Source organism: Mercenaria mercenaria, chromosome 5, assembly GCF_021730395.1.
Source record: "Mercenaria mercenaria strain notata chromosome 5, MADL_Memer_1, whole genome shotgun sequence".
NCBI lineage: Eukaryota > Metazoa > Mollusca > Bivalvia > Venerida > Veneridae > Mercenaria > Mercenaria mercenaria.
The window spans coordinates 11,543,459-11,561,546 of record NC_069365.1 but is presented as its reverse complement, the minus strand read 5'-3'; the positions used below and the strand labels follow the sequence as shown (position 1 = coordinate 11,561,546).

General features: G+C 37.2%; 1 protein-coding gene across 2 annotated transcripts in view; it reads right to left on the bottom strand.

Annotated features, from left to right (window-relative positions):
* LOC123556454 (OTU domain-containing protein 4-like) overlaps positions 1–18,088 on the bottom strand; it is a 104,349-nt gene that overhangs the window by 65,770 nt on the left and 20,491 nt on the right. For both annotated transcript variants that reach the window (XM_053542675.1, XM_053542674.1), the window contains exon 8: positions 7,136–7,196. In XM_053542675.1, the coding sequence (XP_053398650.1) occupies positions 7,136–7,196 (61 nt within the window). The remainder of the gene's footprint in view (positions 1–7,135; positions 7,197–18,088) is intronic.

Sequence of the window (18,088 nt, the reverse complement as noted above, 5' to 3'; positions counted from 1 at the left end):
CTACTTTTAGACCCCATTTTTCTTATGCGGGTCTTGTGTGTAAAACAATAAATGACCTTTGATGTTGGCCTACAGTTTGCCTCTTTTTACTTGAACTGAACAAACTTGGTACTGGAACAATAGTTATGCTACATGTAAAGTACAAAAATGTATCAGTATTTTAAGGCTAACCTTCACTAGGACTTTTATTTTTGATTTTTCGGTTTACGGAACCGCCGCTCAAAAAAACGTGTTTTCAGAAAAAAATAAAAATTGGAAAAACGTAATTTTTTTTATTTCCTCGGCTATGACATGAAAGCTTGCAGAAGAAAAAATGCATCACGTATTCCAAAAAGAAACAAGAGCTGTCTCCATAGGATGACACATGCCCCCGATGGCACTTTAAATGAATAGTTATGGCTGATGTTAGAGTTTAGGACCTTTGACCTACGGAGCTGGGTCTTGCGCGCCACACGTCGTCTAACTGTGTCACACATTCATGGGTAGTTATTTTAAAATCCATGCATGAATGACAAAGATATGGACCAGACATGCCCATTAATGCACTATCATGAAAAATGACCTTTAACGTCCAAGTGTGACCTTGACCTTTGAGCTACAGACCTGGGTCTTGTGTGTGACACGTCGTCTTACTGTGGTACACATTCATGCCAAGTTATTTGAAAATCCATCCATCGATGACAAAGATATGGACCGGACACGCCCATCAATGCACTATCCTTTAACGTCTAAGTGTGACCTTGACCTTTGAGCTACGAACCAGGGTCTTGCGCACGACATGTCGTCTTACTGTGGTACACATTCATGCCAAGTTATTTGAAAACCCATCCATCGATGACAAAGATATGGGTCGGACACGCTCATCAATGCACTATCCTTTAATGTCTAAGTGTGACCTTGACCTTTGAGCTACGGACCTGGATCTTGCGCGCGACACATCGTCTTACTGTGGTACACATTCATGCATAGTTATTTTAAAATCCATGCATGAATGACAAAAATATGGACCGGACACGCCCATCAATGCACTATCATGAAAAATGACCTTTAACGTCTAAGTGTGACCTTGACCTACGGACCTGGGTCTTGCGCGCGATACGTCGTCTTTCTGTGGTACACATTCATGCCAAGTTATTTGAAAAAATATCCATCGATGACAAAGATATGGACCGGACATGCCCATCAATGCACTATCCTTTAACGTCTGTGACCTTGACCTTTGAGCTATGGACCTGGGTCTTGCGCGCGACATGTCGTCTTACTGTGGTACACATTCATGCCAAGTTATTTGAAAATCCATCCATCGATGACAAAGATATGGACCGGACACGAAAATTGCGGACAGACCGACAGACTGACAGACTGACGGACGGTTCAAAAACTATATGCCTCCCTTTGGGGGCATAAAAATACAGCCTCTATCACACACACAAGGTTTTTCTTTGATTTGACCTAGTGACCTACTTTTTAACCCCAGATAACCTATTTTCGAACTTGGCCTAGATTTCATCAAGGTAATCATTCTGACCAAAATTCATGAAGATAAAATGAAAAATACAGCTTCTATCGCATACACAAGTTTTTCCTTGATTTGACCTAGTGACCTAGTTTTTGACCCCGGGTGACCCATTTTCGAACTTGGCCTAGCTTTTATCAAGGTTATCATTCTGACAAAATTTCATGAAGATCAATTGAAAAATACAGCCTCTATCGCATACACAAGGTTTTTCCTTCATTTGACCTAGTGACCTAGTTCTTGACCCCAGATGACCCATTTTCAAACTCAGCCTAGACTTCATCAAGGTAATGATTCTGACCAAAATTCATGAAGATAAAATGAAAAATACAGCCTCTATCGCATACACAAGGTTTTTCCTTGATTTGACCTAGTGACCTAGTTTTTGACCCAGGGTGACCCATTTTCGAACTTGGCCTAGCTTTCATCAAGGTAATCATTCTGACAAAATTTCATGAAGATCAATTGAAAAATACAGCCTCTATCGCATACACAAGGTTTTTCCTTGATTTGACCTAGTGACCTAGTTTTTGACCCCAGATGACCCATTTTCGAACTCGGACTAGATTTCATCAAGGTAATCATTCTGACCAAAATTCATGAAGATCAGTTGAAAAATACAGCCTCTATCGCATACACAAGCTAAATGTTGACGGACAGACGACAGACAGACAGACGCTGGACATCGAGTGATCGGAAAAACTCACCTGAGCATTGCTCAGGTGAGATAAAAATAATGGCCCTACTGGATGCACATACCACTAAACATGGTTTAAAACCCTGTAAAATATTCATTAAAGTAGGAAAAAACGTTAATTAACCCCATTTATTCTTTTTTCAAATGTTTGCAAAATTGTGTTCCTACAAAAAAAATCAGATTTATTTCAATGAAAGTCGGATGAAAACATATTAATTTATTTGATAACATCAATCTACATTATTTTGGTAAGGGTAAATACGTATTGATGCATGCCACTTTTTCTGTTTTTTCCTGTCCAAATAATCAGCATTTGTATAAGAAAATGGGTGGGGTAAGGAATTTACATTATAAAATATGTGTTCAGACCAGTTTAGATTTTCAAATTTTCCAATCCTTGAGTAGAAACTAAGGTTTATAGAGAGGTTAACAGTAGACATGATTGTGAAGATTTACAGTCTGATTTAAATTCATTTGGGGCATGGGCAGATCAATCGCTTCTTCGTTTCAATGAATCAAAGAGTGTGGTACACTTGATTGGGGAGGGTGCAAGCTACTTGTGATGCAATCCCTCAAACATTTACTCTAAGCTGTTTAACTGCATGCACCTGAGCACAAAGTACTGAAGTAGAGCTAAATTGTGATTGCACATTAGGCGCTGACATTATCATCAACAGTTGCTTTTTGAATACACCTGATGCCTAATGTCTGTACCAATAAAAACTTGGTCAGAATGTTTGTCAATATTATAATGTTGAATAGTTAAAACTACCCACATGGTCACTTGATCTATTAAACCGGTACCTTTAAACCCTTCTCAGTACAACACAATACAATACAATATCCATTTATTTTCTCATTTCATATGAACATATGACAGAGTAAGGATACAATATGACAAATGTTTGTAAGAGGCTGTTACATGTGTTTACATTACAAAATAATGAGAAAAAAAGAAAGAAACAAATGTTCTTCTAGCATTTTACAAAACAGTACATATGTATAAATACTATTACATGTGTAGTAATATGTAGTTTAAATCAATACGACAAATATCAATATGAAGTTGATTATCTTAAGATGTCTAATTCTGATGGCAAATTTTCATGGCCCTTAATTTGATATACCATTAACATATTACGAACCCATTAAAATTGAATCTGACATATTTAATGAGACCATTAAACAATTTTTTAATAATTAACGGCTATTAACAGAGTATTAAAAACATTAATGGCCCCATTAGTTCTTACTAATTAATGTGGAATTAAGGGGTACTTTTTTAATGGCACATTAATTTCATGCCAATTAAAAATGTTCATGGAGTTTTAAGGTGCCTGTTAACTTATTTTAATGGTTTATTTTAAGCAGCTTTTCATGGCCATCAAAGTCATTTTAACAAGGTATATTTTACCAGGGTTTTAATATATGTATTTCATGGCTTTTTAATGTATGGCATTAAAAGTATGGTCATGAAAATCTCATTAAATAGTAAGAAGTAATGGGTGAATTTTAATGGTGACCTGTTAAAGGTGGTCAATCACATTTAATCAACATTTAATGACATTTTTTACTTTTTGTATATTCTGGTAGAGAATTATTTAAGGAACAAAAAGACCGATTACATAGAGTTAGATTCCTATTTGAAATGTATATTTTATTATTTTTATAAAATTTTGTAATTACTCCCCTTTAATATGAAAGTATATAAAAAGCTGGGTATTTCTTTTTATTTCGATACAATGTCTAGTTTTACATTTGCATTTGATAGACATATCAACTATTGAACAATCTGAACCAAAATGCAAGTTTTAAAGCTGTGTGTAGCTTCTGAATTCATTTATTTCCAATCTATCTTGGTTGCGCAACCAAGATAGGCAAAGGGAGGTAATAATAATTTTTCAAACTTTCGTTTCTAACGAATTCCCTCTAAATGCATAATTTTTAATGCAAATATTTTACAAATATATTACAATATGTCTAATATTTATACATTTCCTTAGGCAAAGTATGTTTATCAAATTTATACTTATGATAAAATAACGCTATCTTGGTTGGGCAACCAGGATAGGAAAATGAAATTTTAAAAATACCTCCAGTGAAAATCTAATTTGTATTAAGTGTTAAGTGAACATAAATAAGTGTAAATGATCAGATGCTAAAGTTTCGAACAAATCCGTTACATGGCCAAAATCTGATTATCCGCCTTTAAAACTCTGTTAAAAACGTTTGAAAAAATTAAGGCCAATTTCATGACCCTTTTAATGGCATGGGCATCCAGTAGTGCTTATATTTTTCAACAAAACGTAAAATGGCTTTTTCTTTAAGTATTTCTTACTTAAAAACTATGATGCTAGAGGAAGCTCAGGGAAAAGACTTGAAAAGACTTAAAAGAATACCACCAGCAAATACCACCTTATTGGTAGTGCCTGCTTCGAGAGTTGGAGGTCATAGGTTCACTCCCTGGTTTGTTCAAGATTATTAAAACATCAACAGGAGCTGTCTGTTGGCAGTGCGCTCCACTATTCGAAGAACTGATGGAAGTATGGGGTCAAAATAATACCAGAGACTTTCAGACAAAAGAAAAATAATAGGTAAGACAAACAATGTACCTGTATTTGTGGATTTGAATAAGTCTTGCACTTTGGCAATGTGTGACCATGATGCTAAGCAAGTGTTCAAAGTTCCAAAGCCATATATCAAACAGTTTAGACAAAATATGGAATGGTATACTAAACTTTAATTTCTATGTCAAAAGGGCCATAACTGAGATAACGTCCTAGTCCTAATTGTAGTCTTGCCTATATATGTAGACTATGATGGTAAACAAGTGGTCAAAGTTATAAAGCCATATGGTGAACAGGTTAGGCAAAATATGGACTGATATGAAAAATTTAACTGTTTCCAAGTCCAAAAAGGGCCAAGTGTTCAAGGTTTCAAAACCATATGTCAAAAAGTTTTGACCAAACACTGACTTGTACGAAAACTGAACCATTTCAGACAGTTTTCAGTCTTGAGGTCTTTGTGACCTTGACCTTTGACCTAATCATCCATGAAATCATTAGGGGTCATAATCTGACAACAGATAGTAATTCTATGAAGTCTGACACCTGTAGGCCTTATCCATTTTCAGTCTCAAGGTCATTGTCACCTTGACTGTTGAAATGATGACCCTACTAAGCTTTATGCCTGTTAGTCAGTGTTCTACAGTTAATTCAATTGGAAATGGTCAGGCAGATGGTCTATTATGGTCTATCTACAATATCCCTTCCTGTCTGGGATGGATGGAGGGGCAATAAAAATGTTCCTACACAAAATTAATGTAAGTAAATGAGACTGCGTGACAATTTCATACTCTGCACTTTAATAAGTTACTGGGTTTTAATTGGAACAAGAGCTCCGCCAAACAGGGCAATATACACCCAATGGTTTATATCAGAGAAGAACAGAAGCAAAATTTGAAGGAAAAGCATAACTGAAAGATTTTTTAGGTAGGAGGTGTGAGGGGAGTAGAGAGAAGCATGGGGTGTGTGTTCAGTGGTGGTGACAGGATATAAAAGGGAAAGAAACTAAATGAATTTTTTGTGCGGAGAGGGGGTGTAATGTAGATTGTTCCATCTTTCAGATTTGACCTTGCAGTGTCCCTGACCTTTGACCTACTACCCTGGTTCATGCACTCTACATATTGTCTTATCACCATCTACCCACATCCCGAGTTTAGAGTCAATACCTTGAGTGGTTAACAAGTTAGGCACAGACACTGAATATGACGAACAGATTGAAATTTGAGCTCAATTTATGACCTCCACCTTAAACCTACAAACCAGTTCATATTTTCAGCTCATCGTATTATCCCTACCTACCTACCTACCTACATACAAATTTAAAGTAAGTATGTATGAATGGTTAATAAGTTATGCTTCGGACATGAAATACGATGGATAGATTTCACCCTTGACCTCAATTTGTGACAATGACCTTTGACTTACAGACCTCGTTTATGTGCATATGGTCTCATCGCCATTGACCTACATACCAAGTTTGAAGTCAATACCTTGCACAGTTATTTAGTTTTACTCCAGCCACAAAATACAATGGACAGTTTTGATGTTTAAGCCCAATTTGCGACCTTTACTTTTGACCTACAGAGCTGGTTCAAGCACTCTGCATATCATCTTATTGTCTACTACCTATATGCCAAGCTTAAAGCCAATACCTTTAATGGTTATTAAGTTATACGGACCACAAATTATGATGGATGGACAGATGCACGCCCCATCACATACTATGTCCCTTTTTTCCAAACAGGTGTATAAAAACATAGATATCTGACATCATCTGACAGGGGTGTGGAATTACTATGTCCGACTCGGGACTTTTTGACGGCGGACAAGTGAGTTTTCGCATTCCGTTTGTCCGCGGACAGGCACAAATTTTCTGGTTTGAAATGAAAAAAGGAAAGAATAATTTAGAAACGCAGAACAGTGCTTCAAGTTTATGGCGTTTATAAAAGAATCTGACGTACGAAATGAATGTTTTACCCACAGAGGGCCTCTCGATTTCTCCAGTTTTGGGAAAACCATAGGTACTGCGTCTAAATTTAGCTTCTCCTTCTCTGCATTCTGATTGGTCCCCCGTTACAATCTCGCGTGATTTTTGCACACGATATCGTGTATAGAAACCGGAAACGTAAACAATTATCACAAAGCTTTGGACAAATTTGTTGTTACAACTTCGTGTGACATCTGTTTTCAACACTGCAAAGCCTCTTTCATGTTAGTATCAAATATGTGACTATTGGATGAACAATTATTCAACAATTTGTGACAATGAATGTTCTGTTATTCTTAAAAAATCCCTGCACAAGTGCACACTGGCTGCACATTTTTCAATTTGTAATTTATACTGAATAATATTCTTACCTTCACTGAGCAATGCATGTCTTGGAATTTTTTTAAACAGGAGTCTTCTAGATCATCAAATCTAAAATACATAACAACACCTATCTATTCAAGATAACAAAATACAGTGAAGACTGCCTATTAACTTTAAAATATATTTTGTGACTGTAAAAGCTATATCCATTTAAAATATCAAATTTATAGTTAAAAGTTTATGTCTTATGGCAGAAGTGTTTTGCATTTCTGTTTCATTTTTTTTTTCAGTAAAAAATGGATTTTATGATAAAATCAAACCAGATAACAAAAGCATGAATTATTTCACTGAAAGCTGTTGTGAATATTGCATTCAATATTGTGTATTACATTTATTGTCATAATTATCAGATATGTTGTTGACAAAGAAAATGCGACACCTTTGTCATCACAAAGCCTTTAGAATATATCATAAAATTATGATGTACTTAACCATGAAAACAATTATATGTTCAGATAAAGAGCTATTCTATTTAATAATTGATCAAGCTCACACACAGCCAACAAAAGGGAGGCAATTACGTATGGCGATTTTAATAAGAAATTAGTTATATAAAGGACTTTTCTTCACTCAGTAACAGAGGCTGATATTTAGCTACTAAACAATTCTCAATTCAGAAACAGCCACTTTACAATAAACAAGAGGGCCATGATGGCCCTATATCACTCACCTGAGTAGAGTTGTTTGCTTGAACAAATTTCTTAGCTAAAGCTTTAAAAAACAAGAAAATTAGGAGAGTGAGTCTAGGTAAAGATCATGCAAGATTTCTTTTCAAATCTTTTTGCTGTAGCTTAGAAAACAAGAAAGTAGGTCAGTAGGCACACTGATGATCCCTGAATGTCTGTTTAAAGATCGGCATGCAAAAATATACATGTCATCCAACTTTCAAAGCTGTATCTTAAAAAGACAAGAATATAGGGCAGTAGGTCACATTCAAGGTTACTGAAAATCAGTTACAAGATCGGTGTGCAAAACTGTTCATGTCATCCAAATTTCATGACTGTATCTTAACAAGAGGGCCATGATGGCCCTATATCGCTCACCTGAGTACCATTGCTCTTAATGATAAGATCAAGTTTTGACACGGATCAAATAGGCATACACATTAAGTACCATCAGGATAAATATTTTCTTGTAACAGTCCCTTTTGACCTATGGGTCACGTACTAGTCAGGGCCAATCTCCATACCAAGTTTGAGGGTCCTAGACTCAAATGCTGCATTTTTGTACTAGCATGACTATTCCTTACCCTGGAAGACTTAAATAACATTTAAAACCAATCTCATTAGATGCTGCTGAGGTATACTGATTTACATAAAATAAAGGGAGGTAATTTGTCATAAATTCAGTCAAAAGTGATCTACCCTGAACTGATAAAAATAATTACAGGCCAATATCAGTACTGCCACTTATATCTAAATTGTTTGAAAAGCATGTATCTGATCATTTGAAACTATTTCTAGAATCTCAAAAGTTAATATTTAACATTCAGTCTGGCTTTAGATCCAAATATTCATGTGACACTGCATTAACAAACATAGTAGACAACTGGATTAATGCAATAAATGATGGTAAACTTGTTGGAACAGTTTTTCTTGACTTGTCAAAGGCTTTTGACCTAGTCAACCACAAACTGCTTGTTGAAAAACTACAATATTACCATCTGTCTTCAAGGACAATTCAATGGATCACATCCTATCTCTCAAACAGATTACAGACAGTCAGTGTATCAGGAGTCTTCTCAGAACCTGCAGAAGTTATATCTGGGGTACCTCAGGGATCTGTCCTAGGCCCTCTCCTATTCATAATTTACATAAATGACCTACCCTCACATGTCAAAAGTTCTGCCACTGACATGTTTGCAGACGACACAACTTTAACAAGTTCGGGATACTCTGTGCAGGAAGTTCATTCAAATCTCCAAACTGACCTTGACAATGTTACCACATGGTGCACACAAAATGCAATGATATTAAATGCCACAAAAACTAAAGCAATGTATGTATCATCAAAAAACACAAAATCTCACAACTCATCACTACCAAAACTACAAATTACAGATGATGCTGTTTTAAGAAATTTAGCACTAATGCAGTCAAGTCCAGTGGCTTTTGTTACATCAAGCATGTCCAATTGTTTTTTAACATGGCTCAGTTCTATGAAAGGAATTTCAAATTTTGGTGTTTCTTTGTCAATTTTGGACTGTAACTGTTCTTTTAGAATCAATTTATTTTCACTGCTCAAGGCTGAGATACTGTCCGCATTTTATCAAAGGATGGTAATTTGACATAAAATCAGTCTATAGTTATCTACCCCGATTGTTTCAATCCAAGTAATGACAATAATAAAATTTCAAATGAGTCCTATAAATACTTACTGAGATAAATCCATTTATATTAAAATCAGGGGAGGTAATCATGCATTGGTATATGCATGTAGAAGATACAGAGTACAAGCCTTTACAACAATGTATAAGGAAAGTATTTATATTGATAAACGTTCAATCAAGAGTTATCTAACATGACTATTTCTTACTATGGAAGACATAAATAACGTTTCAGACCAATCTCATTAGAAGCTGCTAGGTATATTCATTTACATAAAAAAAAGAAAGGGAGGTAATTTGTCATAAATTCTGTCAATATGTATCTTCACTGATTGTCCAAGTCCATTTAATGGCATAAATGAAATTTCAGATCAGTATCTTCATTAGTTATGGAGATATACCCATTTTAATTTGAAATAAAGGGAGGTAATTTGACATAAAATCAGTCCATAGATACCAATCCGGATTGTCCGAGTCCAACTAATGACAATAATGAATTTCAAATGAGTCCTATAAGTACTTAGGCCTAAATTAAAATTATGTTTGTTTGCCGCTTCCGCCTGACCCACTAGAAATGCGCAGGTCCAAACAACTTTTTGAACCAAAAAGTATGATCTTTTTTTTTTTATTTCTGTTAATTAAATATTCTTTTTGTCATGTATCTTCTCGTTGAATTTGCAGTCTGGATCATGCTTTAAATAGCAATGAGAGCGTCGCTGATCGCCAAAAGAATGATGTCAATCAAGATGTCCCGACGTAATGTAATAATCGTGCCACCGATTATTTACTGTATCTCGCACACGCATAGATGTCGATAAAATCCGCGGAGACCGATTAATTCTTCCATTTTTCCCGCCATGTATCCAACTGGCACGTGGCGTTTCAATGCACTGACCTAGAACTCATGAATATTCCGTATGTTTCCGTAATTGATTTTCAGTGAATGAATTAAATAACGATAATCATTTAATTTATTAATTAATATCGCATGCGCAGATCCATCTCGTTGCTGTAAGAAGAAGTCCTCTGTGTTACCATAACATTTCGCATTTCACAATGGGGAAATTGTCACGCATTAATATCATGATTTTCGTTCAATTTCATGAAAAACTACTCTACTACTCAACATTAATATTCCTCTTCATGCCAAAATGCTATAAAAATATTTTATACTTCTTTGTTCATGCATAATAGTTCCGCAAAACCGTTCTACGAAATGTCAACAGTAAAATTTTCGCGAGTAGGACAAGTGTTTTATTCAGTAAACGGACATTTCAAGAAACTGTCACCTGTATACGAAAAAAGATACAGGTAATATGGATACAATTACATTACATAGAATTAATATTGATGGTCTGAGCAGAATTCGAACCCATGCTCACGTGCGTAAAAGCTGGAGAGCTTACCACTACGCCAGCGTGCCATTGGTAGACAAATTTATATAGACATTTTCGGACAATAATTTCATATATTTGTAATGGCAGTTTTGCATACGCATCAAAATTGAACAGGGAAAAGAAACAGAATGCATTGCAAATAACGAGAGTTCCAGAATGAAAATGAAGCTGAAACGAAAACGTGCTTGATTCTCTGTATGGAGATTACTTTTCCCTAAAACGAGTCGAATTTTTCTTTGCCCATACAAATACAATGTAGTAAAACAATTGTACAGAATCCTTGTGATTCGCATGTACCCAATTCATTATCCGGTGGCGACGTAGTGCCTTTGTATCAGTAACATATCATCGTCATCCATAGACACAGGAATTTCTTTTATATATTTGTGAGGGCACTAGCCCATTCCAAAACATTTTTTTTAAAGAAAATATATAAGTCGCTAGGAAACCTCGTATCATAATGATCCCTGGCAGTCCTCTATTAAACAGTTTACTTACTGACGGCAGTTTTTACCCTCGTTTTCTTTGCAAAGGTATGGCACGACATTGCTAGCCCAACATGTGTTTAAGCTGTTGCGCACGTGTTTTGTCTGTTTTTCTGCCGAATTGTTTGGTTAGATTGCCAAAATCAAGGATCAATAAGGATATAAATCAGTGCAATGCTAATTCTTTTTAAGGGTGGCCTTACTGATATAAATCCATTATGATTTAAATCAGGGGAGGATATCAGATATAAAATAACTCCGGAACCTATGACTGGATCTGACAGATTCATCATCGAATCCAAGATTTATTGTTGTTGTAGATATTTTGCAAGTTTGTATCACATCAAACCATTAATGAAGTATCTATATGGCTGTAATATGAGCTACATGTTTCAAATGTCAAACTGATGATAAACTAGAAACTGCTTTTGTAAAAAAGTGCATGTCTCCCCCAATGCAAAGTCCTATAGGCAAGAAGTCAATAGAGGTCAGGAGCGAAAGTCAAAGAGACACTGATGGTTGGCTGCAATAGGGATTATCTACTTGGCATGTCCAGTCATCCTCCTAAATTTCAACACTCTTGGCCTAGTGGTTCTCAAGTCACCGTTCAGGCTCCTGTGACCTTGACCTTTGATCAAGTGACCTCAAAATAAAAAGGGGTCATCTACTCTGCATGTCCAATCATCCTATTAAGTTTCAACATTGTAGGTCAAGTGGTTCTCAAGTTATTTCCAAAAAATGATTTTACATGAACAGGCCACTGTGACCTTGACCTTTAATAGACTGACCCCAAAATCAATAGGGGTCATCTACTCTGCATGTTCAATCATCCTATGAAGTTTCAACATTCTGGGTCAAGTGGTTCTCAAGATATTGATCGAACTGGTTATCAATGTTCAGGCCCCTGTGACCTTGACCTTTAACGGAGTGACCCCAAAAACAATAGGGGTCATTTACTCTGCATGAACAATCATCCTATGAAGTTTCAACATTCTGGGTCGAGAGGTTTTCAAGTTATTGATTGGAAATGGTTTTCCATGTTCAGGCCCCTGTGGCCTTGACCTTTAACAGAGTGACCCTAAAATCGTTAGGGGTCATCTACTCTGCATGACCAATCATCCTATGAAGTTTCATCATTCTGGGTCAAGTGGTTCTCAAGTTACTGACCGGAAATGGTTTTCAATGTTCAGGCCCCTGTGACCTTGATCTTTCACAGAGTGACCCCAAAATCGTTAGGGGTCATCTACTCTGCATGACCAATCATCCTATTAAGTTTCAACACTCTGGGTCAAGTGGTTCTCAAGTTACTGACCGGAAATGGTTTTCAATGGTCAGGCCCCTGTGACCTTGACCTTTAATGGAGTGACCCCAAAATCAATAGGGGTCATCTACTTTGCATGTACAATCATCCTATGAAGTTTCAACATTCTGGGTTAAGTGGTTCTCTAGTTATTGATCGGAAATGGTTTTCCACGTTCAGGCCCCTGTGACCTTGACCTTTGATGGAGTGACTCCAAAATCAATAGGGGTCATCTACTCTTTATGACCAATCATCCTATGAAGTTTCAACATTCTGGGTCAAGTGGTTCTCTAGCTATTGATCGGAAATGGTTTTCAATGTTCAGGCCCCTGTGACCTTGACCTTTGACGGAGTGACCCCAAAATCAATAGGGGTCATTTACTTTTCATGACAAATCATCCTATGAAGTTTCAACATTCTGGGTCAAGTGGGTTCTCTAGTTATTGATTGGAAATGGTTTTCAATGTTCAGGCCCCCGTGACCTTGACCTTTGACGGAGTGACCCCAAAATCAACAGGGGTCATCTACTCTTCATGGCCAATCATCCTATGAAGTTTCAACATTCTGGGTCAAGTGGTTTTCTAGTTATTGATCGGAAATGGTTTTCAATGTTCAGGCCCCTGTGACCTTGACCTTTGACGGAGTGACCCCAAAAACAATAGGGGTCGTCTACTCCAGCAGCCCTACAGCCCTATGAAGTTTGAAGGTTCTAGGTCAAATGGTTCTCCAGTTATTGCTCGGAAATGAAGTGTGACGTACGGACGGACGGAAGGACGGACGGACGGAGAGGGCAAAAACAATATGTCTCCTGGGGGAGACATAAATATTAAGAAAGTCAGTAGGTCACATTCATGGTCAATGAAATTCAGTTTTACGATTTGTGTGCAAAACTGTGTATGTCATCAAAATTTCAAGACTGTATCTTAAAAAACAAGAAAGTACGTCAGTAGGTCAAGGTCACAGTCAAGTGACATCATATTACTTGGGGTCATCAGGTAATTATAATTAAACAAGTCTTGGAAATAGGATCAGATGATTTTTTAAGTATTTTTCCTATATAACTCACATAATAACTAAGTGACCCTAGGGCTGGGCCCATTTTAACCCCAGGGGCATAATTTGAACAATTTTGGTAGAGGACTACTAGACAATGCATCATACTAAATACCAAAAGCCTAGGTCGTATGGTTTCAGACAAGAAGATTTTTAAAGCTTTTTCCTATATAAGTCTATATAAAACTTGGGACCCCCAGGGCAGGGCCTCTTTTCACCCAAGGGGTACAATTTGAACAATTTTGGTTGAGGACCATAAGACAATGCTACAAACCAAATATCAAAGGTCTAAGTGTTGTGGTTTCAGACAAGAAGATTTTTAAACTTTTTTTCCTATATAAGTCTATGTAAAACTTGGGACCCCCAGGGCAGGGCCATATTTGATCCTAGGGGGATAATTTGAACAATCTTGGTAGAGGACCACTGGATGATGCTACATACCAAATATCAAAGCCCTAGGCCATGTGGTTTTGTACAAGAAGATTTTCAGTGGTTTTGTACAAGAAGATTTTCAAAGTTTTCCCTATATAAGTCTATATAAACCATGTGACCCCTGGGGCGGGGCCATATTTGATCCTAGGGGGATAATTTGAACAATTTCGGTAGAGGACCACTAGATGATGCAACACACCAGACATCAAAGCCCTAGGCCCTGTGGTTTTGGACAGGAAGATTTTTTAAGTTTTTCCTTTCATTTGCCATGGCAACCAGAGTTTTGCATGGAATTCAATTCTTTGAACAATTTTGAAAGGGGGCCGCCCAAGGATCATTCTTGTGAAGTTTGGATGAAATTGGTCTAGCGGTTTATGAGGAGATGTTGTTTAAAGTAAAAGTTTACGGATAGACGACCGACGAAAAGCGAACACAAAAGCTCACCTTGTCACTCCGTGACAGGTGAGCTAAAAATCAAAAGCCTATGCCTTGCAGTTTCAGACAAGAAGATTTAAAAAAAATTCCTATACAAGTCTATGTAAAACTTTGGATCCCCGGGGCAGGGACTTTTTTCACCCCAGGGGCATAATTTGAACAACCTTGGTAGAGAACCACAATGCAATGCTACATACCAAGCATCAAAGGCCTAGGTCTTGTGGTTTCAGACAAGAAGATTTTTAATTTTTTTAAAATTTAAGTCTATGTTAAACCTGAGACCCCCGGGACAGGGCCTCTTTTTACCCCAGGGGCATTATTTGAACAGTTTTGGTAGGGAACCAAAAGGCAATGCTACATACCAAATAACAAAGGCATAGGTCTTTTGGTTTCAGACAAGAAGATCTTTTAAGTTTTTTCCTATACAAGTCTATGTAAAATTTGGGACCCCTGGGACTTGACCTCTTTTCACCCTAGGGGCATAATTTGAGCAATCTTTATAGAAGACTATTTGATGATGTCACATGCCAAATATTGATATGCTTGTGCTTTTGGATGAGAAGATTTTCAAAGTTTTCCTAATACAAGTCTATGAAAACCATGTAACACCCAGGGTGGGGCCATATTTAACCCTAGGGGGATAATTTGAACAATCTTGGCAGAGGACCACTAGATGATGCTATATGCCAAATATAAAAGCCCTAAGACCTGTGGTTTTCAACAAGAAGATTTTTAGATTTTTTCCTTTTGGTTGCCATGGTGGCAACCAGAGTTCTATATGGAATTGAATTCTTAAAATAATTTTTAAAGAAGACCATCCAAGGAACATTTCTGTAAAGTTTCATCAAAATTGGCTTGGTGGTTTAGGAGGAGATGTTGTTTAAAGGAAAGTGTGGCTGGAAGGACGATAGACGCTGGACTGTGAGCGATCACAATAGCTCACCCTGAGCCTTTGGCTCAGGTGAGCTAAAAAAAAAAATAGATGCCCACAGGCAACATGTCGAGCCCGCCAGCTGTCAAAAAGACCAGGAGTTGCACATGACACCACGTATCATTGAGGCAAACATTTATGCCAAATAAAAAATGATTGCAAAAAGTTACAATGCAAGTTATTTATAGTAACAACAAGGGAAGTAAATCTTTAAAAAAATCTAAGTCCACACAAAATCCTTACCAGTAGAGATAGGTCAAAATACACCTCAAAATTGGATGTAACTTGCATATTGTATTACAGAAAAGTGGTCTTGATTTTTCCCTATGACCAGTAATAAAAAAAATTACAATATAAGCTATTCATAGTAACAACAAAGGGAAGTAATTCTTGGTTCTTGCACATGACACTCTGTCTCATCATGGTGAACAATTTTACAAGTTACATCAAAATCCCTCCATGCATGAAAAAGAAATGCTCCGGAAAAAGCCATTCTTGTATCTGACATTTGACCTCTAAGGGTGACCTTGACCTTAGACCTAGGTCCTGGTTCTTGCGCATGCCACTCCATCACATGGTTGTGAACACTTGTGCCAAGTTACATCAAAATCCCTCCATGCATGAAGAAGAAATGCTCCAGACAGTCATTATTGAATTTAACATTTGACCTCCAAGTGTGACCTTGACCTTTGAGATTGGAACCTGTGGTTTGTGCGACACTCTGTCTCACTGAGGTTAACATTCATGCCAAATATAAACGAGATTGCTCCATGCATGTCAAAGTTATGGTCTGGACAAACAAATCCAGATGCACACATGCACGTACGGACATACACCGAACAGCCATTTGGACAACTATGTCTTCACTTCCGCAAGTGGGCTCGACAATAACCATTTCATTCTGTTCCTCATACTCCGCATACCAGCTTTCATACTCTCTAGCCATTGATTTTTTTTGCTATATTTGCAGCCAAATACAGACCGGACGGTGAGCGATCACAATTGGTCTCCCTGAGCCTTTGGCTCAGGTGAGCTAAAAATATAACCATTTCCTTCTGTTCCTCATACTCCACATACCAGCTTTCATACTCTCTAGCCATTGATTTTTTTGCTATTTTTGCAGCCAAATACAGACCGTTTCCTCAAGCTAAAAAAAGCTATATATATATATATATGTGTTAATATATTTTTCTGCCCCAATTACCTCCACTTGCTTCAAATTTACAACTCATGCAGCTGTATGAACTGGTAACTTTGTCACACTAACTATGTTTACTTCTCATCAGGTGCCAACTTTATAAGGACATTGGTATCAGTTCTTGCAAATAGGTGCTGTGCCTGTTTCCATGGAAATGAAATGATTCGGATTCCCCAATTTTGGGTTTTTTTTCTTCGTTTGTTTGTTTTGGGTTTAACAATGTTTTTCAACAGTATTTCTGTTATGTAACAGCAGGCAGTTAATCTAACCAGTGTTCCTGGATTCTACACCAGTACAAACCTTTTCTCTGCAAGTAATTGCCAACTTCCCCACAGAGGTGGAGAACAAATGGTTTCAGACACAACATCTTTTATCAAATCATCACGAAGAACATATGCCCCTCCGAGAGATCAAACTTACGAACCTGCAATCCCTAGATCTGTGCTTTCCCTATCGAGCTAAGTGGGCAGGCTTCCCACTCTATTTTCCCTTTAGAAAGCCACAGATTGTTTTGAACAAGAGCTCGTCGAACACGAAATGCCCCTCTTGATGCATTCAGTAATTGCAAAAGGAACAGAAATTATATGCTCACTGTAAACAAAAGTTCTACCATTCTGGTTCAATCTGTTTGAAGGCTGTAGCTTGAGAAATGTGAAAGTAGGTCACTAGGTCAAAATCAAGGTCAAATTTTATTTCGGAACACAAAACTATGCATGTGGTCCAAATTTGAAGCCTGTACCTCCAGAAATGTTAAAGTAGGTCACTAGGTCAATCTCAAGATCAAAGTTCATTTCGGTACACAAAACTATGCTTGTGGTTCAAATTTGAAAGCCGTAGCTTGAGAAATGTGAAAGTAGGTCACTAGGTCAAAATCAAGGTCATATTTTATTTCGGAACACAGAACTATGCATGTGGTCCAAATTTGAAGCATGTACCTTCAAAATGTGAAAGTATGTCACTAGGTCAAAAACAAGGTCAAAGTTTGTTTCGGTACACAAACCTATGCATGTGGTCCAAATTTGAAGGCTGTAGCTACAGAAACGTGAAAGTAGGTCACTAGGTCAAGATCAAGGTCAACTCATGTCAAGGTTCATCTTGCCACTAAAAACTATACATGTGGTCCAAATTTGAACTAGAAAATGCTTTTGTAAAAAAGCGCATGTCTCCCCAAATGCAAAGTCCTATAGGCAAGAAGTCAATAGGGGTCAGGAGGGAAAGTCAAAGAGACACTGATGGTTGGCTGCAATAGGGATCATCTACTTGGCATGTCCAGTCATCCCGCTAAATTTCAACACTCTTGGCCTAGTGGTTCTCAAGTCACTGTTCAGGCTCCTGTGACCTTGACCTTTGATCAAGTGACCTCAAAATAAATAGGGGTCATCT